The sequence below is a fragment of the Artemia sp. Qi Xiang Cuo genome, chromosome 6, assembly GCF_049724085.1.
Source record: "Artemia sp. Qi Xiang Cuo chromosome 6, ASM4972408v1, whole genome shotgun sequence".
Lineage (NCBI taxonomy): Eukaryota > Metazoa > Arthropoda > Branchiopoda > Anostraca > Artemiidae > Artemia > Artemia sp. Qi Xiang Cuo.
In genome coordinates, this window is record NC_142799.1 from 54,824,297 (window position 1) to 54,848,837 (window position 24,541).

The 24,541-nt window shown below is 35.2% G+C and overlaps 1 protein-coding gene across 1 annotated transcript in view; it reads right to left on the reverse strand.

Moving 5' to 3' along the window:
- The window catches only part of LOC148951394 (protein gooseberry-like), a 44,385-nt gene that overhangs the window by 8,845 nt on the left and 10,999 nt on the right, over window positions 1-24,541 (reverse strand). The window contains exons 4-5 of the mRNA XM_089090842.1: window positions 19,702-19,799; window positions 2,652-2,851 (exon numbers count right to left, since the gene is read on the reverse strand). Coding sequence (XP_088946968.1) covers window positions 2,652-2,851; window positions 19,702-19,799 — 298 coding nt within the window. The remainder of the gene's footprint in view (window positions 1-2,651; window positions 2,852-19,701; window positions 19,800-24,541) is intronic.

Consider the following 24,541-nt stretch of genomic DNA (forward strand, 5'->3'; position numbering starts at 1 on the left):
CTAAACGTTGAAAGTCTTTCAGAAATTATTTAATAATCACTTCAGATTTAATTTTAAGCCTTTACTTTTATTTGAAACTGTTTTCCATTTCACTTAATAACAAAAAGGATCACAAGTTAAATATAAAAATTTGGACTGAATCAGCGGTTCATAAACAGAAATAGAGCTACCAAACGATCGACCCTGGTCTGGATTAGGGTATACTCTTGGGTATGCTACACGAGTGGGTTCTAGGCGTTTACTAGGTATTTTCCACGGGGGGTATTTTCCGTGGGGGGGTATTTTCCGCGGGTAGGTATTTTACGGGGGTATTTTCCGGGGGGGGGGGGTAAACGCCGGACACCACACGAATGATCTATTTTAGGAGATCAAGATTAAGGAGAAGAAGATGGCTGGAATCAAAAACAACAAAACGATACATTATAAGAAAAATAAAAGAATTTCTAGAGGATTTGGTAAAAATATTGATATTTTGGCGCAAAACCCGTACTATTTCCTTATACCTGTAGTTCAGTCTCTTTACTACCAGACATTCAATTATCCACGAATGAAAATTTAGGGTGAAACAATATATTCTCAACAGTCCATAGGATTCCACGGGCACATACATAAACATTGATTCAGCCTCATACTTATTCAGGGTGTGAATGCAAAATCTGTTCATCTATCCATGAACCTGTGGCAAATATTTTTGTACTTATATATTTAAAAAAAACGTAATAAAAAGAAGTTTAGCGTTCCGCAGTTGTTTTTAAACGACAATACTTGTAAATTTGCGGATGTCAATTTTGAAAAATACCGACGACTAAAAGATCTCTTCAAAAGGGTCTCCTTTTTACGTGGGCATTACTTAGATGTTGCTCACTTAGCAGAGCTCCTAGCTATCTTCAACAATTCAGACGTTTATTGCGCGATCAAGTCCGTCAATGCCTTAAATTAGTTTATAGACCGCTTTAAAGCACAATACACAGTAACAGAAGCCATCCTTATGTCATGGACATTTTGATAAATTGCTTTGCTTAATTGTCTTTAGATTTGAGTCCTCTTGAAGACCAGCCACACATGGTGTCTCTCGGGTCATACCACAAAAATTCCAAATTGCTACACTTTGAATTCAGTTAGATTATTCAGTTAATTATATTTCATCTTAATTACGACACAAACACCGCTTGGGCACTTTGTGAGTGAAATTACAACAACTGATATCTAAAAAAGTCTAATTTTCGCGCCGAGAAATGACATTAAAATATATATTACTTGTATATTAAACGCTATATATGGTTAGTATATTGTGAAAAAGGGCGTAGGTTTTACAGCTAAGAACTGTCAAAGTTAATATGAAATAAATCTAATGAAAGAAAGCATGGTGTTCAATTTCTTTCAAGTGAGAATTATTCTCGTAAGCTGGTACATAAGAATAAGTATTTTGAACAATATGTAGGAGTTTTCAGGTTCAACACACTACTTCGAAATACAAGTTCAGACGGACTACTAGAATAAACACTTAAAATGGCAGCAAAATTTTAACTTCAATATGTATTTTAATAAGAATAATTGGTACTGGTGCGTTATATGGACACTTTTATATATTATACAAGAAAACCAGTCACGAAAAACCCGTCAAACAGGCTATTCTCAAGAGACCGCTATACATAAATGACTGCAAAGCCGTGGTTTCTCAATGAGTTACAATATTTAAATGATCGTTTTTTGGGGTCTAAGGGGGGAAAAGGTACCTAGGTTAGGTTACGTATTTAATATATGCTATGCTTTACCCCCCCCTAATGTGCAAATATATAGCCCAAATTTTTTTTATAAACTATTATATATTCATCCTATTTTATTTCATTAGCATTAACAAAACTTGACTTTTTAGAAGTGTCCATATAACGCACCAGTACCGAATAATTCTTAGTTGGGTGTACCGTGGTTTACGCTTCTTAGCCAATTAACATCCATTGACCTGTGACATCGTTCCGTATAGATGTGGTAGTAAAAACACCAGGTGCGTCTTACTGGTTTTTCAAAGGAGAATCAGTCTAGGTCAAGTGACTTTCATGTCATAGGGGGGGGGGCTAAGATAGTATTCCTGGAAGTTGACTGCACGGCAATATATCGAGTATTAAAAGATACTAAATCATTTCTTCCTATAGCAGAGCCGGGGATGTACGCAGAAGAAGAGGGCCTTGTGGCCCGCTCTCCCCAAAATCCTAAATTTCTTATAATTTATCGGCACTTTTTATTCAATTATTACTCCCCCCCCCCCGCAAAGGATTCCTTGATCTGAAAGGATGGCCAAGTACTTTTTTTGGGGGGGGGGTTAAGTATAGGCCCATCCCAAGGCGAGTAAGTGTTGAAATATGCACCACTATGACATTTACCGTCTTGTGCAATCGTAATATCGGTGCGTCAGCATCAGAGACATCTCTTATTTTTATTTGAGTTGGGAGAGGGTACAAGAGCAAAGAAATTCGCTATGGAGGTGGGACCGTAGAAAACTCATGGTCACATCACTTTCAGGTTGTTTTTATAGATACTTTACGCATTTTCTGAGCTTATTGGGTATAGCACAAATCGATTCAGACTTGGGAAAACACTGAAAATGCCATTCCTCTTACTTTGGGTGGTTCAACTAAATTTATAACACTAACTTGTATTCTCGCCTCGGTGAGTTTAGTCCTCTGGGCCAATTCCTCTCTTGTGTAAATGTCAGGATACTGAGTTCGTTCGAAGGCGCGTTCTAATTCATCCATTTGATGAGCGGTAAACGTAGTTCTGCATCTCCTTTGCTTCCTTTTAAGAGGAATTCCCGGCTCAGATTCCACATCAGATCCTTCTCCGCTGCTTTTGCCTGAAGATAAGAGAAACAAATTACAAATTTATGTTTAGCTAGAACGGCATCAACTGCGTAAGCCTCAAAACAGGGTAGCGCTAAAGTCACTTTACTATTTTGAAATGAGATATCTTTTTTCTAATAAATTAGTATTAATTTTTTCAAGATTTTGAAATTAATACAATAAAACTCGAATTTCCAAACTAATAAAACGTAGCCTAAGCGTCCTAAAAAAGCACACATTTATAAGACACACTATTTTAGAATACAATCAATCTCATAAATTTTGAAACGCCTCTTACATTATTTCACGATAAGGATCACCAGGATTCCTTGCTGAACCGGCCGTTGACAATTGAATAATAAAGATTCATTTTATCTGAATACAAAAAAGGCCACTTGCCGTCATTCTCTGCCATGTTTACACCTTCAAAGATAAGATTATATGCCCTGAACATACCCAACACCATATGACTTCACGTCAGTAATGGAATTTAAATCGGCACTGGATGTGAACACACGCTGCCATACCCCCGCTAAGAATTTCAGACGTCCAGAAGCGTTAAAACTTACTTTACAAATCAATAACATAGCGCGATTATGCATGTAAATGTTTTACTGGTGGGATTTATATATATGCGCATATTGTGTAATTCAAGCCTCCCTCGGGTTAAATTCCGCTAGTACAATTTGGCATTTATTGCTCAGGACATTTATTTCAAATTAACCCTAGCCCTTTTAGTCACTCATTTTTATTCGATTCTGAACTTAGTACTCTAAATTGTTGTTTTTTAACAGTTTTATCTGAAAGAATTAATAGAATGGTTAACTTTCCTCCCCGGCTACAATTTAAATACGGAAAATGAAATAGCATGGGTGGTCTTGGTAAGGGAGAGTGAAAATAAACGTTCAGTACTGGACGAGAGTAGTTCCACTAGCCGGTGGCATCAATTGGGGGTGGGGTATTAAGCTCCTAGATTTTTTTTCCCCCACCCAACATTTTGGAAAATATCGTTTTTTTTTGAATTGTCACTAAAATATATTTTTTGGGGGATTTTCACTGAAACACATTTTTTTTTTGCATTTTCATTGCGGAGAATTAAAACAAAACAAAATGGTCCATCCTTAAATTTTGAAAAATTCATCTTGCACCCTCCTAACTTTCATGAATTGACACCACTGCCACTAGTCTTTACGAATTGGTTTTGATTCACCAATAGTTCTTCCCTTTCATCAGCTATCAACCCTTTGTACAAAAAATGTTTTGCTTTATGACACAAAACTCACAGAAAATTAGTTTTTTGCGTAGAGTATCGATTATGTATGAATTTTGTTTTTAACACAAATTTGTCTTTCATCATATACATGAACTAAAATCTTTTGTAACCAGTGATGATGGTGAGGAAGGAGAGGGGTTATTACTGGCCTAGTTTACTTTGAGCAGCCTTCTGACATGCTACATTATTGCTACCCCTTTAAATTAAAAAAAAAGTCTTCAAATATTTAAACCTTTTCGGAAGTTTTAAATTTAGGTTTAAAACAACAATGTTAGTACTTAGTACGTTAGATCTAGGTATATATTTCCCTTAACTTGACAAAAACCCTCCAGGCAATCCGATATTGGCTTAAAGTAATAAAGTTAGGAGAATATAAATTAGCGAGGGATGGTTTTCTTATTCATGGAATGATAGTATGGGTTCAAGAGAAGATATAGTAAGTCTGTTGAGAATGATTAGAGTAAGACTAGAAATCAAGAATCCCGAAATGGTGGTGTGAGCGAAGTCTATTCAAGAGCTTAGTTTTATATAGGCACGATAAATCAAACAGTTGATGGTAACGAACTGTAATTAAAGAGAGACTCGGCCCGAGAGTGACTCAAACTGTAAAAAAAAGGAATTTTAATAACAATTAATACATCAAACGAATTAGATTTTTATGCTGATTCAAAGTATATAATATTCATTAAGTTTAATGATACTTATCAAAAGCTACGAGCCTGAGAAAATTTGGTACTTATGTATTAAACGTACTCTTTTATATATTGCTAAAGAAGTCAAGCTTGGTTAATGCTAATGAAATGAAATAAAATAGGATGAATATATAGGCCTTATAGTTTACAAACAAAATTGGGCTATATATTTGCACATTATGGGGGTCGGGGGGAAAGAATACCATATATTAAATACGTAACATAACCTAACCTAGGTACCTTTTCCCCTTCCTAAACCCCAAAAAACAACAGGTTAAATACCGTAAACGCAATGAAAACCACGCTTTGCATTGCATGACTCTATAGTGGTCTCTTGAATTAACCCATCTTTAGCGGGTTTTTCGTGACTGTTTTCATTGCGTTATATAAAAGAGTACGTTTAATACAAAAGTACCGTCATTTGTTTAATAGTCAAATAATGTTCATATCAATCCATCTGACCTTACCTTAGACCTTACCTCCTCCTGTAAGTTCTTTTAAGTTTCTAAATATTGAATGCGAAAAAAGCCTTTTTATTCGGTACTTAGCCTGACTTAATCTCAATTACTACTAATTAACAACTACTGCAGCACCAAGTCGCTTGGGGCTAACACAGCCGCAAATGCTCCTCTTCCACCCCCATCCATTCAAAGTTTTACTCTTCACCCCTTCCATGAAATTCCGATTTTCTTAAAATCCTTTCTTAATACCTCCTCCCTCCCCATTTGGGGGAAACCTGTTACCTGTTTGGCCCCATACGGATAACCAAAAAGCACGGTCTTTGGAAAGCTGCCATCTTCATCCGTAGAACGTGACGTAGCCATCTTAACCTCTCGTTAATAATAGCCCTAGAAAGTGGGATCGAACCCTACATTTTTAAGTTTATTATTTAATATACGACCAGCCAAATGAGTTCTTAGCTTCTTATCTTTCTAAACTCTTATCACCTGAAGCACTCTTTTTCATTGGTATTCTACTTTTTACATCTTCAGTGCAACGAAACTCCAAAATAGGGCATTCATCTCTCTCCAATTCATTGTCCTTCTCAAAGAATCAACAAGCAAATCCACTTTTAAACATTCGAAAGAACGAGATGTCCAGATTAGATGGCATAATAATTTACAAGTCTACTGTAGAGACATATGCTAAGATTCTGGCCTGAATACGCGCAAACAATGGCAATAAAAATTACAGGGAGTTGAAATTCGGAATTTATTGCTGCAATGCATCAATATTAGCCGTCATAAATGTCATTAATTGACAAAATTGGCCCAAAACGACGTTCATCACAGAAGCTTCCTGTTTTTTAGTCGAACCTAGGGAATATAGGGAATTTTTTTGCAAGGAGATGGAAGGAAGGTTTAATAATGTTTTCACCCAGAAGAACCATACTTGTTAAATAATACAACATTCTAGATTTTTTGAATATTTTGGTCTTCTTGGAGGGATTTCAAATTCGAACAGCACCAAAAGGCAAATTATGCAAAAAAAAACGAGTAACATCAAAATCACAGGGTTTAGGTGATTCTGCACAAGATATTCTCTCCCGACACAACTGCAAACAAGTTAGGGGACGAAAGGGTGATCTACCCATCAATCATAAATAAGTTTCATTTTTCTTCTTAAAAAAGGGTGCCATAGGTTCAGAGCCGTATCTAAGATTTTTTTTTTTTTGGGGGGGGGGGTCCAAAAAACTTTATAAGACGCACAAAACATGTGTTTATATTTGTTTTTGTTATGCTTTTACGAGTCCGAATAGCATTTTTTTTGGGGGGGGGAGTGGGCGTGGGTGGGATTCAAACAACGTCACACGTTTGTCGCAAACTACCATGTACCTCCATTTTTTTTGGGGGGGGGGGTCCAAAAAACTTTAAAAAATTCACCAAAAATGTGTTTATATTCATTTTTGTTACGTTTTTACGAGTCGGACAGACATTTTTTTTTGGGGGGGGGGGGGTTCAAACAACGCCACACTTTCGTTGCAAACTACATTTTATATTTTTTCCGTAATTCAGACATGCAAAGAAGCACTATGGGCCCTTTGGCAAATTGGTAAATGTCAAAGACGACCATCGTTTTTATAGAAAAATATAAAATCTCGGTGGTCCCTAAGTTTATAGTACTTTGAAGAACGTTTCAAGTTCACAGGAAAGTTATAAGTTAAAAGACTCATTAGGAACACTCCAGGGATCCCGGTTTCTTTGTCATTTTAAAATTTGATCTCCAATTTTAAAATGTAAGCTATAACAACCTGAAAACAAGAGGTCTTAATGTAATGAGGTTTCACGCTGTGTTTAGTATTACATAGGGTGTAGAAGGGTTGGTAGACGACCACTATTTGTAAACTACCGACAGGAAGCCGAAATCAAATCGAATTTTGATTTTCAACACCTTCGTGGACGTTAAGTGTCACCTATGAAAATAATGATATATCGGCTATAATCTGTTAAAGAAAGGAAAACTTAATTGCACTTGGGTTTAGCTTAGTGACACCTAAAAACTGTAGCCAGCTTGAAGGAAGAAATACAAAAAGTCTGAAGAGTAGAGAGCCTTTGAAGTTTGATGAGTTAAACATAGTTTTTTGGTTTAATGGGTGTCCTTAATGTGAGTAAATCACAGGGGAATGTGACTTTTAGGGATCGGATTGGGCTTAGGGATGGAAAGGACTTTCAAATGACGAGGAGTCAATGAAGCAAATCAAACACATGGAATGCATGCTCTTGAAAACCAAATAAATACCAAAACTATATCTGAGAGTGTTCAGGTTTGAACCCCCTACCCCTAATGGTAAAAAAAAATGCGATACAGCCCCAAGTATACAGGGAGGGGAACAGTCCTAGGTATCCCTCCCTAGGAAATATATTGGAATGCCAGATCATAGTAGATACTTCCTCAGAGGCTCGTAGGATTTCTTGGGGCTGCGCTTGAAAAAATGGCAGCCAATGCTTTCATTATCTGGTAAGTACGGATGAAAAAGTAATATTTTGGCAGGAGACCAGTAGCCCTGCTACGGTACATGCTTGCTTCACTAGCGACCCGGTTCAATAGTAGCCGAAACTCTGAAGAACGGAATTTTGATACCAATAGATACATCAAAAGAATCAGATATTAATGCTGATTTCAAATATATAAGTTTCATCAAGTTTAGTCCTACCCATCAAAAGTTACACGCCTGAGAAAATTTGCCCGATTTTCAAAAAAAGGGGGAAACACCCCCTAAAAGTTATAGGACCTGAATGAAAATCACATCATCAGATTCAGCATATCAGAGAACCCTACTGTAGAGGTTTCAAGCTCCTATCCGCAAAAATGTGGAATTTTGCATTTTTTGCCAGAAGAAAGATCAAGGATGCGTGTCTATTTTTTTATTTTTTTATAGGGGTGATCATATAGACCCAGCGGTCCTAGAATATCGTAGGAGGGATCATTCGAACGGAAATTAAAAGTTCTAGTGCCCTTTTTAAGTGACCTAAAAATGGAGGGCAACTAGGCCCCCTCTGACACTCATTTCTTTCCCAAAGTCACCCGATTAAAATTTTGAGATAGCCATTTTATTCAGCATGGTCAAAAATATGATAACTATGTCTTTTAAGATAACTTAATCCCCCGAAGTCCCCAGGGGCAGGGCTGAAAGTTATGAACTTTACCCAATGTTTACATATAGTATTGGTTATTGGGAAGTATGCAGACGATTTCAGGGGGGATTTTTTATGGTAGTGAGGGGGGGTCTGGGGTTATGTGAGATGATCTTTCCATGGAGGAAGCTGTCATGGAGGAAGGAACATATCTATAAAGGGGGCACCGGATTTTCCAGCATTATTTAAAAAACGATCAGAAATTAAATTAAAAAAAAAGGTTTTCAACTGAAAGTAAGGAGCAACGCAAAACTTAAAACGAACAGAAATTATTACGTATATGATTAGGCTCGCCCCCTAGTCAATACCTCGCTGTTTAAGCCAAATATTTATTTTGTACTTTCATAAGAGCTATTTATTCTAATTAACGGCCTTTGTGATTAAAGGGTAATTTTTAAAGAATTTGAACAAAATTCGAACTTTAGCGTAAAGAGCGAGGTATTGACTAGGGGGCGAACCCCCTAATATACGTACTAAAATATATAAATATAGAAGTTTGTCATGTATGTTAATTCGTCAGTTACGTATATTTATTACTAATAAAAACGTTAGTAAATAAAATTAAACAACTTTCGAGAAAGCCATTTAACCAAATAAAAGTAAAATTAATATGAAATTTTTTTTAACTATTGATAAACGATGAGCCAAAATCAAAACCTGCATTAATTCAAAAATGTTCAAAACTTAAATAAAAAAAAACATGTTTTTTTTTAACTGAAAGTAAGGAGCGACATTAAAACTTAAAACGAACAGAAATTATTCCGTATATGAAGGGGTTTTTCCCCTCCTCAACGTCTTGCTCTTTACGCTAAAGTTTGACTCTTTCTCACAACTCTTTTTTTTTAAACAATAAAAAGCTTTAGCGTAAAGAGCGAATCAGGAATCAGGGACGACGTATAATTTTTTTTCAGCCGAAGGGATAATCTAGAAGAAATTGTGGTGGAAACCATATTTCATGGACATGCAGGCTCTCAAGACCCTCCTTGTGTATGAGTTTGTCTGAATTCAGCACGTACATGGAATTTTTTTTTTTTAGAGGCAGAACTTTTTCGAAAAAATGATAAAGAAAATGTAGCAAATAGGCACAATAGATTAAAAACGTTGAAATTGAAATGAACGATCGTAAAAAGCTTGGGATCTAGGAGAGGAAATAACTATAAGCCTCCACCTTCTCCGTCCTGTCTAGGTCCCTGGTATGGAACCAGGACCGGATTCAGGGGAATACCTGTTTTGAACCCCATCCCCCCAAAAATTTTGTCGGATTCGTAAAACAGTAACAAAACACATGTAAACAAATTTTTGCTTCCTTTTGTAAGGTTTTTCTTGTTGTGAAACCATCCGAACAAAAATACACCCACCCCTGAACTATAATACCGGTTACGACCTTGTGTGGAACCATTTTACTTGAAATTGGGAGACAAAATGTCATTTAATTCTATCAAATACTGCAGAATATGAAAATTTGCTTGATTTTTTTTTACATCACACTAAGAAAAAAGAAACTTGATTTAATTTACGAATCGCAATTCTCACTTGGAAAAAACTATAAAGAAACTCATTCATTTCAAACAACGTCCTTTATATAGCAGTCGGTCTCTTTGTAATCATTTACTTGTCAGGTTGCGCAATTTTAAAGGCACGTGGATTTTCTTTGAAATGTATAATCTAAAACAGAAACCAGAAAGTAATAATTTGAAATTCAAAATACAAAGTTATAGCCATATTATGTCAAATCACGGTTTCAAACTTAAGGAACAGAAATCTTAGGAAAATTGCAGATTTGCGACAGCCATGACGGGGCATATTGAAATTATCAAGGACTAACTTTTTTTGCCAAGTCAGGGCTAGTTTTTTGTTTTATTATTTCGATGGCTCGAGTTTCTAATTTGGGAAAAGCCATATAATGAAAAGTATGACTATAAACTCTGTTTTAATAGCTTTGCCGAAACAATGGCACCGGAAGTGCAATAAAATAGAACAAAAATAGGCTAGCCTATTTGATTTGGGAATGAAAAGGTTAATTGTGCTTTCTTGTGCTTTCAGAAAGGTTCTTACCGAAATTGAGGGAAAACTGTCGAATTTAAAGTATTAATGAGGTTTCTAATTCTTCAAATATGTACTGGATATCCATAAAATAATTCTTTTCCATATTAATCCATAAAATAATTTATAATAATTAATCCTATATAAATAAAAAAAACTCATTATTAATTAATAAAAACTCAATAATTAATCCTAAATAACAAAAATAAATAATAAATAATAAAAACTATTTATAAAATAGTTTAAATAAATAAAGTGTAAAATAATTAATCCATAAAACAGATCATTTTATTCCCATATTCACTTGGTATTCATGCAAATCTCACTTGAAATGTTAAAAATAATCGCTATTAACTATTCTAAATCCAAAAATGTTAGCAAACATGATTATATTAAGTTTAGGTCTACCACTCTTTGCTAGTTACTATTTTCTGAGCCATGGCGTCAATTCAGAGGTTGGGGGGAGGTTAGAGCTTGGTATTTATACAAAATCCCTCTAAATTTTGGTCCCAGGTACTCAATTCTGAGACAATTTACGTTTAATTCCTTCTCCTGGAAGCACTTCTGCATTTCAAACTTTTCGGTAAAGAAATGGCTGATTTTGACAATCAGCTTCAGTCCCGTAGATACCAAAAACTGAATTCGCATGTAAATATAATAGAGTCGTTTTATTTTATCATTTAATTTTAATTTTTTCAAATTATAAAAAAAAACATTTTGCTTCTCCCTAACATCTTATGAATTGATGCCACTGGTTTTAAATGTTTAACAGATATCAAATAATTTATATCACCAGACATATTTTAGGGTCGTAGGAAGTAAAAACCGATAAATTTCATAAAATAGACATGTGGAATTATCAATTTCTAGAGTGAACGGTCCCAAAAGCTCCCTTCCCCTGATTATGTCCCTGATATGAGCTTGGAAGGTACTTGTGTATTAGCCAGTACAAACTCGAGAAGTGAAGTCCTAATGAAATATAACCTTCATATAACCATTATTTTATATAATAATATAAGTTGAGCTGTATATTTGCACATTAGGAGGGTGGGTGGGGTAAAGTATTTTGAAAGCGCCCTTAACCTAACCCCAACCCCCCACCCCTAATGTGCAAATATATAGCCAAAATTATTCAAGTTTAATGCATACTGTCAAAGTCCAAAGCACTATATCACCCATCACTTGTCTTTGTAGCTATGAAACCGGTTTTCTGAGATCTAACCTAAGCGTAATTCGTGATTGTGTACTGGCTACTGCACAAGTACCGCTTGGACTGATATCTGGAATTCTTTTACCCCAAGAATTTGGAGTGAACGGTCCCAAAAGCTCCCTTCCCCTGATTATGTCCCTGATATGAGCTTGGAAGGTACTTGTGTATTAGCCAGTACAAACTCGAGAAGTGAAGTCCTAATGAAATATAACCTTCATATAACCATTATTTTATATAATAATATAAGTTGAGCTGTATATTTGCACATTAGGAGGGTGGGTGGGGTAAAGTATTTTGAAAGCGCCCTTAACCTAACCCCAACCCCCACCCCTAATGTGCAAATATATAGCCCAAATTATACAAGTTTAATGCATTATGTCTAAGTCCAAGGCATTATATCACCCATCACTTGTCTTTGTAGCTATGAAACCGGTTTTCTGAGATCTAACCTAAGCGTAATTCGTGATTGTGTACTGGCTACTGCACAAGTATCGCTTGGACTGATATCTGGAATTCTTTTACTCCCAGAATTTGGAGTGAACGGTCCCAAAAGCTCCCTTCCCCTGATTATGTCCCTGATATGAGCTTGGAAGGTACTTGTGTATTAGCCAGTACAAACTCGAGAAGTGAAGTCCTAATGAAATATAACCTTCATATAACCATTATTTTATATAATAATATAAGTTGAGCTGTATATTTGCACATTAGGAGGGTGGGTGGGGTAAAGTATTTTGAAAGCACCCTTAACCTAACCCCAACCCCCCACCCCTAATGTGCAAATATATAGCCCAAATTATACAAGTTTAATGCATTATGTCTAAGTCCAAGGCATTATATCACCCATCACTTGTCTTTGTAGCTATGAAACCGGTTTTCTGAGATCTAATCTAAGCGTAATTCTTGATTGTGTACTGGCTACTGCACAAGTACCGCTTGGACTGATATCTGGAATTCTTTTACTCCCAGAATTTGGAGTGAACGGTCCCAAAAGCTCCCTTCCCCTGATTATGTCCCTGAAATGAGCTTGGAAGGTACTTTTGCATTAGCCAGTACAAACTCGAGAAGTGAAGTCCTAATGAAATATAACCTTCATATAACCATTATTTTATATAATAATATAAGTTGAGCAATATATTTGCATATTAGGAGGGTGGATGGGGTAAAGTATTTGAAAGCGCACTTAACCTAGCCCCAGCCCCCACCCCTAATGTGCAAATATATAGTCCAAATTATACAAGTCTAATGCATTATGTCTAAGTCCAAGGCATTATATCACCCATCACTTGTCTTTGTAGCTATGAAACCGGTTTTCTGAGATCTAACCTAAGCGTAATTCGTGATTGTGTACTGGCTACTGCACAAGTACCGCTTGGACTGATATCTGGAATTCTTTTACTCCCAGAATTTGGAGTGAACGGTCCCAAAAGCTCCCTTCCCCTGATTATGTCCCTGATATGAGCTTGGAAGGTACTTGTGTATTAGCCAGTACAAACTCGAGAAGTGAAGTCCTAATGAAATATAACCTTCATATAACCATTATTTTATATAATAATATAAGTTGAGCAATATATTTGCACATTAGGAGGGTGGATGGGGTAAAGTATTTGAAAGCGTCCTTAACCTAGCCCTAGCCCCCACCCATAATGTGCAAATATATAGTCCAAATTATACAAGTCTAATGCATTATGTCTAAGTCCAAGGCATTATATCACCCATCACTTGTCTTTGTAGCTATGAAACCGGTTTTCTGAGATCTAACCTAAGCGTAATTCGTGATTGTGTACTGGCTACTGCACAAGTACCGCTTGGACTCATATCTGGCATTCTTTTACTGCCAGAATTTCAAAAATAAGAAATAGAAAAATCCCACTAGTAGGAACTGTGAAAGAAAAGGATTACTTGCTATTTAATTTTGTGGGGCAAAAAAAGGCCATTTTCTCATTTTATTTGAAATTCGGCTGACGTGGTGCTAATAAACGGCGAAGACTATGGAATATGGCTTGTTTTTTTTGGCAAAAATTAATAGCCTATCATATCCAGTATAATCCAACTTTTTGTTAGTTTAAGGAACTAATGAGCTAATTTTGATCTGTTTAGTGTTTTAACTTCAATCTTTATTTTTGCCCCAATTGTATTTGTTTTGTTACCCGAATTTAAATGAAGCAGCATATGGAAAAACGCACCACACTTACTCGTAAAAAGTTATTGATAGAATGCGCTCACTTTACTATTTCCAAACTTGATTTTATATTTTCTATTCCAGTGAATCAATCCATCTAAATTTACACTTGTTCATGTCGAAATCTGATCAATTACTTCCAAGATAATCCAATATAGAAACTCTATAAAGAAAGCCTAATCTCATTAATATCATTATTCGGACATGCCTTATTCAAAGAACCCAATGATGTGATCCCATACGGTCAACTTCAGCTCCCTAATTCCAATTTTCCCAATAATTTCCCACGATTGTGTCCTATATTCAGTTCAAGTTTCTATAGACAGGCTACTCATTCTTAAACACTTTACCTGTTGGACCCCTAACGTGTCGGTATCTCTGTCCAACACCTGCCCGAACTTGGTGTTGTATGTTCTGAAGACACCTCTTTGACTTTGGTAGAAACATGCCGAAAGTATTGAATATAATACCTTTTAAAAGTAGTTTACATCACTAAACTCAGTAAGAGTCTAGTAAATAGGTGTCAGCATTAAGTTAGTGATGGCATGGGATACGTCTTTGGCGGTCTAAAAGAAATGCCGATGTGATTCTTGTAACTGCAGAACCTGGGTTCAGCCACGAGCCCTTTGATGCGTCAGAAACATAAGAACAATATCAAATATGTTAAGATACTTTTATGATATATCTAATATTCTTCTAATATGCTTCTCTGACGCTCAATTCTGAGTGTCAGATGACGCAAAAAGTAAGATAAAATATAATACTTTAGAAACAAATTTGGGCTATAGATTTGCACATTAGGGGAGTGGGGGTAAAGTATAACGGGTCTGCATGCCTAATGTGGTAGGTACAATTATTCTGCATATTATGTAGTAAGAATTGTTTTCTAAGTTCACATTGTCCAAATAATTTACCCCCACCCCCGCCTAGCGTGCAAATATATAGCCTAAATTACATATTTTCCATTTATTCTGTCACTTCTCTTTGTTTTGTCTCTCGCTAAGCTGAAAGAATCTAACGAAAAAAACAGGTTCTATTATGCGGCAAGAATGAACAACTTGAGCGGTAGGGGGTTTGTCATACAAGTACCTACGTTAAAGTTTCATTTTTTAAAACAATTTGTTCACATGCTTAAAACATGTAAACATTCCTTTACATTGGCTATTTGGCTGTAATAATCAGACAGTTTATATTCATACATAAATTTTGACATGCACGGAAGGGGTGACCTCCGAACCCTGCCCGTAAATGCCATTACACCTCCCCACTTGGAAAAATTTTCGGATATGAAATTTTTTTTTTCATTAGGTTTTTGATTCGAAGAATCAAAAACCTGGACAAAAGATTCTAAAAAGTGTTTTAAGTTACATTACATTATAGTCTGCAGCCAAGTGGTTGTTGTAAAGAATTGCTTACATACTTCAGATCTCCTAAAATATTATATTTTTAATTATCTTATATTCTTCATATAATCTACTTTTTCATATTCTTTTTCAGTTTTTGAACCCCCCCCCCCCCCAAAAAAAAAATCCTATGTGCGCGTCTGCTTCCATACATCTGCCTCAAAAAAAAAAAAAAAAATTCTGGCAATCCCAAGATTTTTGGGACGAACTACACAAAAGACGAGCCAGAAAGAGCCTGGTTCGCATGGGACTTTCATTCCATGCTTTTCGCTTGACATATTAAAATACTTCTTTTCCCATTAAATTCTCGCAATTTAAGACCAATTTTTGCGCATTTTTTTAAACTCACTCTCAACTATTTCTCAATAGGTTTTTTTTGGGGGGAGGGGGAAGTAAAAAGGATTATTTTCATAGAGGTTTTACAAAAATCCTTTAGAAAAACGCATCAAAAATTTGCTAAGTATTATTCATTTTTTTACGACATTATATATATATATATATATATATATAATATATATATATATATATATATATATATATATATATATATATATATATATATATATATATATATATATATATATTGAGCTAAAATCACATTAATTTTGGTTTAATGAAATTTCAATTTCGATTAAACTTTGTTTACATCCAATCTGAAAAGCCTTGAAAGTAGGTAGATTCTTCTGGTTTTAAACTACTCTTATTGATTATGGTTGCGGCAAGTGACGTAAACCAAGTAAAAACGAACCCCAACCCATTCTAACCGAACATTTATAAATACAGTAAGTTTTTTGGAAAAACTGTCAAGTGAGGAAAAGTACCTATTTAAACCTGATTCGGGAATGATAACTATTTTTTTTTTTATTAATCTTAATGGTAAAAGTTTATTGCAAAAACAATTTTATGGTAATTTCCAAGAATGATTTTGGAAAAAGACCCTTCTACAATGGTGTCGGATCGAAACTGAAAACTGCACCGTTAGAATTAACACAGCCGAAAACTCGTTTATAGAATAATTAAAAGCTGTCTTCGGAGAATCATTCAAGGCTTAACAAATATGGAAAGTCCAGGTATCGAGCTTGTAACCCAAGGTCGTATCCATGGAGGGAGAGCGGGGGCGGGGGGTAGGTTAGGCGTCTTAAGCCCCCTTCCCCAGAAATTTTTGTCAGACTCGTAAAAACGTAGCAAAAATGAACATAAACAAATTTTTGATGCGTTTTTTTTTGTAAAACCCCCCGAAAAAATTCCTGGATACGTTCTTGTTGTGACCACCCTCCCAGGTTGTGGCTGTACTTTGACCTGTACACCCTTATATTAAACCCCTCTTATTCATATTTAATGTGAATTTCCTTATGTGTTTTGAATTACAAACTTCAGGTTTTTTAAACAACTAAGTTCAACGAACGTCCTAAATCGTCTATTGAAATCAATTCAATCTAATATTCGCTGTTGATTCAGTTCAACTAAAAAGTTACATTGTTTACACAATTCCTAAAAAATCAAAATAGGTGAACACAAAACTAAATTCTGAATCTATACATTTATATCATTTCCACTCGGTAAATGTGTAGAAAAATTAAAAAAAAAAAACTTGTAAGCCAACACGACAAAATATTTTCGATCTGTTAGAAACTAATCAAAACTTCTCAAATCATGCATCATACGGTCACGCTCAATATGATTCAAGTCAAATCTCGACAGCAATCCCTGAAAACGAAGTTTCATTTATCGGAAGGTTGGTCTCTTCAGCTTAAGATGTCATCTGCCAGCTACAATCTTTTGGCCTCTATGTGCCATTCAATAGGTAAAAGTCTTGTAATTCCATGCAAGCCCACACAAGAGACAGGTATAAAATACCCAAATGCCAGTTACTTAATCGTTAATATGAATGTTATTTAGTCCCTTTTCAGCAAAATCCTTAAAATGTGTTTGTGCTTGAAACTTTATAACTATGACTAGGCAATTTTCATTTCTAAACACAGTACTGGCAGAAGCGTCAATTCAAGAAAATAAAAAGGGGACGGGGCAAAATGTATTTTAAAAATCTAGGGAAGGTAATTTCGTTGTTTTTTTTCGAGTTATTTCGTGGGGTATTGCTTACAATATTGAGTAAATGTTAAAAGGGCATAGGCTACATAGCCTAAATGTACACATAGCCAAATGCATTCAGAGACCTTCTAGGAGCTTTGATCCACACCTGCACCTCATAAGACGAGGTCTATGGAAGGGGGTGCATAACAATTTCAAGGAAGGTTAAATTTTGAAAAAAAAAGTTTTATTTGTCGGGAAAGTGCCATAATTTTTTTTTTCTCAGAGATAACAAAATTCTGTATTTTCGGAATGTTTTGGTATTCCACGAAGGAGGAGAGAGGGACATTCTCAATATACCTCCCCACTAATTCAGTCATTCTAATTATACGTGTCAGCAGAGGAGGCGGGGGCTCTCTCTCTCCCCTGGTTTAAGAGAATTTTATTTGGTACTTATCGGTTATTGGAAACACATTCAAGAATTACGCTTAGGTTACATCTCAGAAAACCGGTTTCATAGCTACAAAAACAAGTGATGGATGATACAATGCACTGGACTTAGAGAAAATGCATTGGACTTGTATAATGTGGGTTATACATTTGCATATTAGGGGTAGGGGTGGGGGGTTGGTTAGGTTGCGTTAGGTTTCCATAATCTTGTTTCTAAAGTATTATTTTATCATAATGTTTTGTTATTTTTCATTAGGATTAACCTAACTTCACTTTTTGGGCGTGTTTTCAATAGCCGACAAGTGCCTTTTATTATATTAAACTTGTATTTCCCAAAATTACAAATATATCTACTATAATATAATTTTATTCATTGGTTTTTCTAAAATTTTTAATTCCAACTACAGTAAGAAAAACCAAAAAGCAATAGTTTCTGATCAGGAATTTAAAATTACCTGTAGGGAATAGGGTTTATTAAAGAATCATTATAAATAGAATCCCCCTCCCTCTTCCTAAAAAGCCAAACTCTTTAAAAGAATTGGTTCTCTACATATAGTTTCTTCTAGAATCTGACTTGGAGTGCTAAATCCTCTTTTTTTTCCTTTTTTTTAACAGTTGGACCAAAGTAAAACTAGTTTAATCAAACACTTTAAGCATTCAAATTTAAGCCAATTTAATCAAAAATATATGGGCTTAAAAACCACAGAGAAGAGAGGGATTTTCAGGCTTACAAACTAATTTGCCTTCCCTGAGTCTATTTCTGCTGTTATGTAACGCTTACTTCTTTTTATCAATTTTTTTTTTAGAGAAATACATTTTTATTAAAGACCAATATTCACAAAAAAAAAACATATCAAACAGACCTACCACGTGAGAGTCTATACAGATTTGTTTGTGGCAGGACTCAATATTTTACTCTCTTACTACATATTTACCTATACTGAAAAAAAATGTAATTATTTAAACAAATGAAAAATAAACCTCATGGGAACCGCGAACCAATACTTACAGAAGATAGAAATACTCATATTTACAAATGAGTATTTAGGATACTCATTTGTAAATATGAGGTAACATAATACCTGAATTTAAAACCTATTTGCAAGAAAAATAAACAGACTTATTCAACCTTTTATCGATCTGAATAGAACATGATTAGGTTACGAGAAAGTCAATGACAAGAGGCATATTCAATACTGACGATGCAGTAATATATCATTTTCATGAAAAAGCTTAAAAAGCAGCGGGAACATTCACAAAAGTAACAGAGATATTAATAAAATTGCTTTAGAGCTATTAAAGAAAATACAATGATCAGTAAAATCAGTAACAATGTGCTAACAATAATAATAACTATATCTACAAGGTACTATACCTTCCGGATAGAAGGCCACACGAGCTGAATACACCTGTAGGCCACAGTACCCAATTTGTAGTCTACAGCAAGAGGGGCGGTACAAACTGAGGGTGGGCCAAGAAAGGTGGACGTGGGAATATATACACGAGACAATTAAGGAATTCCTTACAAATGCGTGCGGGCTTTTGGTGTTAAAACTCTTCACCTGGGCCATACATACAGAAACAAGAAATCTAAAGGTAAAGAACCATTAATTCTAATAATGTGACAGGTCCGTGCACCGAAATGATTTGCGGAGGCCTTTAATAAGCCCGCTTCGCTGGCGAAAATAACAAGTGAGATTACTTTGAAGGATTAATTGAGTGAGGGAATAGAGCGTTAAGAGCATGTAATTTAATTGAACATTAATAGGGGCTACAATCTGGATTCTAACCCCCATAGGCTATCCAAACTGAAGCCATGAAAATGCCCGATTATAAGCAAGGTATGCAAAGATTTCGCGGTAATTATTGGGAAGCCAAATTGAATTGTAATAAACCACCTGATGAATACAAAATAAATCAGTCAACAAATGTTTAACAATTAATTACTTACTCATTGTTTTTTCATCGTCGTCTCTGCCCCGCAGAAGTCGAGATATAGCGGAGACGGATGGTGCAGAGGCTCTGTCGCAAATCCCTTCTTTGATCAATCTAAAATTATTATCGAATTAGTCAAATTACAATTACATCCCGAGATTTCGAGTCAGCTCCCCCCAGAAACACCTTATCTCTACAATATACTTAACAGGGCCGTTTTTTAGCACTAAGATCTTTCATCTTTCTGCAAAGATTATCGTTTTTTCAACTCATCTTTGTTCTAAGATCTTACAGCTTACTGATGTTAGCAAAAAGCGTGAAAGACGCCATCTTTCTACCATATAGAACAATGATAAGAGAACTTTGATGATATACTCATCATTGTTCTCAGACCGCTGATCAGAGCATAATGATGAAAGACGTTTGCATAAAAACAACAAAAGATGTAAGATCTTAGTTCAAAGATTTCACTTAATGATAAAAAAGGATAACCATCCTCCATAGCCATTGCTAGCGCATAGGGCGTTGAGTTGACGTTTGAGATACGTTTTTTTACAGGTACTAGTACCAAGCTTGTCACCCAGCCTCGCTGCCACGGGGATTGATCTCTGAGCCTCGTATTGTCAAGCAGAGCATCAATCCAATGTGCTGCCACAGGAATAAAATAAAACATAACCTAAAATAAAAATTAGAAAAGAACAATATGGGGTCTCTAAAACAAACTTAAAAAAAATTGAACACATCGTTGTTCTTTTTCAACAAGGATTTGAACCAAGTTAGTTTAAATTTATTTCCTTAAATGCGTAACGCTTATTTTTCAAGCTTGCAAAGATACGTGGAAAAGGAAGACTTAGACGCTTAAATTTTTTTCTTACCCCGAAGCCCTTTAGAAAGCCCCCTTCGTTGTAGATATGGTTAATTATTAATCGTAAAATAATTAAACTGTTTTTCAATTTCTTTGCTACATGTACAAAATTATATCAAATGACATCGGGGGAGGGAGGGGCAGTGATAAAAACAAATTTCTCGACAATATGACTAGGAAAGGCCCAGAAATACGAAAAAAAACTTAAGATAGGGCTTTGACCCAAACTCTCCCTCCTCTGTGTGTCCCTGCATGGCAAATTACTTTGAAAACTACTGAAGTCTAACTGTTCAATATGTGATATACTAAAAATCTGGATTAGGAATATTCAATAAAAGATTTTGTTTCAGAACCTTTCTTTCAAATTTATCTTGGCATAATATGCTTTTGTTTTGAATATTATCAGGTTTGCCATTCCTCATCTTATTTTTAAGATTAATTGCCAAAATTTAACAACTTATTAACGACGATTAAACATACGCAAGCTTAAACGCACAATGTACCGTAATTAACCAAAATTAATATACCTTAAAAGTATGTAATACCCACTTATTCGTCTTAAAATGAGAATGAGGTCATAAATTACAAGAAGTATAATCTTAAATGCAATCTAGCTGTCTAGAATACTATACATCAAATCTCTCTAAAAACATCAAAGAGAGACAAAATTAGGTGACATGCAACTTTTTAATGCATGCCAGTAGCCTTGTGAGAATTTTGACTGGACTAACATTATATTTTGATATAACACTATATCGCTATATAAAGTTATATCTAAGGAAGCTTTCCGCAGGTTTGAACCCTCTCCTCGGGCCACATGATACAAAATATTACTTGAAAATTCTTACTATTTGTTACGCAATGGCCAGAAAAGACCGCTTCTATAGAACCAGCCCCCCTCCAAATCAGAGTCCAAGGTGAAGGCTTGTCAGTGCCTAGCAAAAACACAGCTTAAAATTATATTTGGCGTAATTTTCCCACGCGTTAGATATTTCAGGCAAATTATAGCGTACTGACATTACGGAAAAACGGCGAAAAAAGGAAAAACAATTCTAATATGTGGGAGGGGCGGCCAAAAGCCACCAGCCCTGCTTACGCGCATAACATGGATGGAGGCGAAGGTTTTCGGTGCTATTCAGTCAAGCAGGCCTTATCAGACTCGTAGTAAATTTTCCATTATAGAATATCGCCAAAAATCATAACAAATTCAGCATACCTAGCTCCGTCCAAGGGCGGATCCAGGATTTTTTTGGAGGGGGTAGGGTGCGCGAGCCCCCCTCGCCCCCTGGATCCGCCACTGGTTCCATCCCACAATACACCTTTGACACTTAGTTTTCGAAAATGCTGCATCTAGTTTGTCATGAATTTATTAAAGAAACACAAAACTAAATTACTTTTCCCCGCATGTCTTCTGATGAGACTGTACGAGTTCCCAAGAGGGGCCAAGTACCAAAGATGTCACAAAAAAGGGAAAAAGCAACAGGGCGTCCAAGGCGTCTATTACAGCCAAAATTCATCCCCTTTTGTCTAAAATGGCCTTTTGCACACTTTTTAGAAGTTTCCTGGTGACCATAGGCCACCTCAATAGTGACCATAAGTCACTAAAGAGAGAAAAAAAGGAAAAGAAACACTTCTAAGAAAGAAGCACTAAATAAATTTATAGTTTTTTATGTAAACTTCTTTGTCTTAGGAGGGCAGGGGGTCTAAATAATATAATTTGTCTAATGTTGCCAAATGGATTTTCTTAATTTCACTCCGCAGCATATTCAAAATTTTCTATTTACCGAGATTACTGATGACAATTCTGAGACTAAGGCTGCAATATGCCTAATCAAAATACGGTGAGTTAATAAGTTCAAAAGGAAAAAATATGGTGGGGTGTTAAATTATTCAAATAATCAATTTTAAAACAACTTCACAGATACATTTTAGTACAATTGAGACAATGTACCTTGTGCAATCGGAGGATTTGAGACAAGGCTCTTTTGTACCAACCCCCTTCCCTCAATCCTGAAACTTGCGCATATGGATATTTTACACCTCTTTTGACTCGTGAACGTCAACGCCCTTTAGGAGGTTTTAGGATAGTGGTAATAGCTAAAGTGACTCGAACTGTTACTAAATGCATAGACTGTCATTTGTATCTTACTGAAAGCCAATTACTGAGCCGTTTTTTTTATATATAATGTTATGAAAAATTCAACATACTGCATAAGCTTCGAACATTTTCCTTTGATGTCTGTATATTGGTATAATTATAAATCAGTTCAATTTTACTTGCCGAATTTTAGAGGCAATTTTCATCAAGAGTTTTTTCTTTTAAAACTTTAATTTTTATTTCTAATTTAAAACTTTTATTTTTATTTAATTTTATTTTCTTTTAAAACTTTTTTAATTTCTCGCCAAATTGAAGAAAAATTAATTAAATAAATTAAAACTTCCAATTTCAGCCATATATTTAGCTTTCAGTAAGCAAATACACTTATTTGTGCTAATTTCAGTCCATATACAGTTTGATTCCCTTATTCAGCGTAATCTTTAGTTCTCACTTATTCAATCATCTTAAAAATCCTAAACACTTAGAAAACTACTTTAAGACAATCATGAATACCTATTTATTTCACCCCTAAGGGTGCACAACCTCATTGTATGCCGATTATCCCCCCACCCCTGATGGAAAAACATACAGTCCATTTTATATATTCGCTAATTTTACGTCATCGCTTTCTTCGCTGCTTGAGAAACGATCGCCGTGGTAAAATTTTAGCGTTTAGCGTTTGCAAGTATCTACTGTAAAAAAGAATGACACTACAAAAATGGGTTGTATATTATATCCATATTGGGTGGGGAGGGGGGAGTCAATCTGAAGCAATGTGCCCTTGAGCTCAATGTGCTCAATCTGAAGCAAGCATTTAGGATTTTTTAAAAAGTAGTTTCCAGTATTTTTTAAGGCTTTCTTTAAATGGTTAACGATAACAATTAATTTCAAATCGTTTAAGTTTGGAATTAACTATTTTCCATTTCTGTTAAAAATACATTATTCATTTAATTTAATTTTTTTTTATTAACACAGTTTTGCAATTTATCCAAAGTAAATTACTAATGCTGGTGGATAGGTTCTATCAATAATAGTAATTATTTTAATTAATAGTAGAAAAGTGGTATTAGCAGGTGTGGTAGAATTTTTTTTAAATTAACCAATAATTCCTTCATGCCCAATCTTCAGCCTAAATAACATTCTAAGGACACTTGAGCGATATGTCTGTACACACGAGAGGGCTACTAAAAGAGCGTGCATTTTTTAGGACTATTAAAACATGACTCACTAATATCACTATTCCTTCTAAGGCTTCTAACACAACTGAGAATGTAACCGCAGCTCCGGCATATATAGCCTAGATTAATTTTTTTCGATTTTGACAATGTACGCTGTTTCTTAAGTAAGCAATTTCCACAAAAAATAGCAAGGAAAAATGTTTTGTTTTATTGGCAATAAAATGTTTCATTAAGAGCCAGGTCTGACTTAGCAGGAATTAATTGAAACAAAAGCTCATTATAATGCAATTAAAGTCAATGACGTGTTAAGTAAATTGTAAAAAAAAATCGTGCAAGACTTCATCAGCATATCTATTAACTAGTATCTTTTAAGTTGCCGTGAAATACTGTGGTCAGATAGAACACAGAAGGAAATTAATTTAGGGAGGGGGCTTGGAAGGGGGAAGAAATCTGTCAAAAGAACAAAGACAAGTATTTTATATAGACAATGCGAGAAATTAAATTGTATATCGTTAACTTTGTGTCATTACTAGGGTCCAAATCTGTAGTCAATCATCTTCCTGTGTCTGGTGTCAAACGTACCAAAGTTACTCTAAAAGTCAGACACGTATTAGCTTTTGAATCTACTAGCACTCTACAAATGCATAACATACAAAATGAACTAAATATCATTCTGAAGGCCTTCCTTCAGTGAATATAGTTTAGTCTTGAAAAG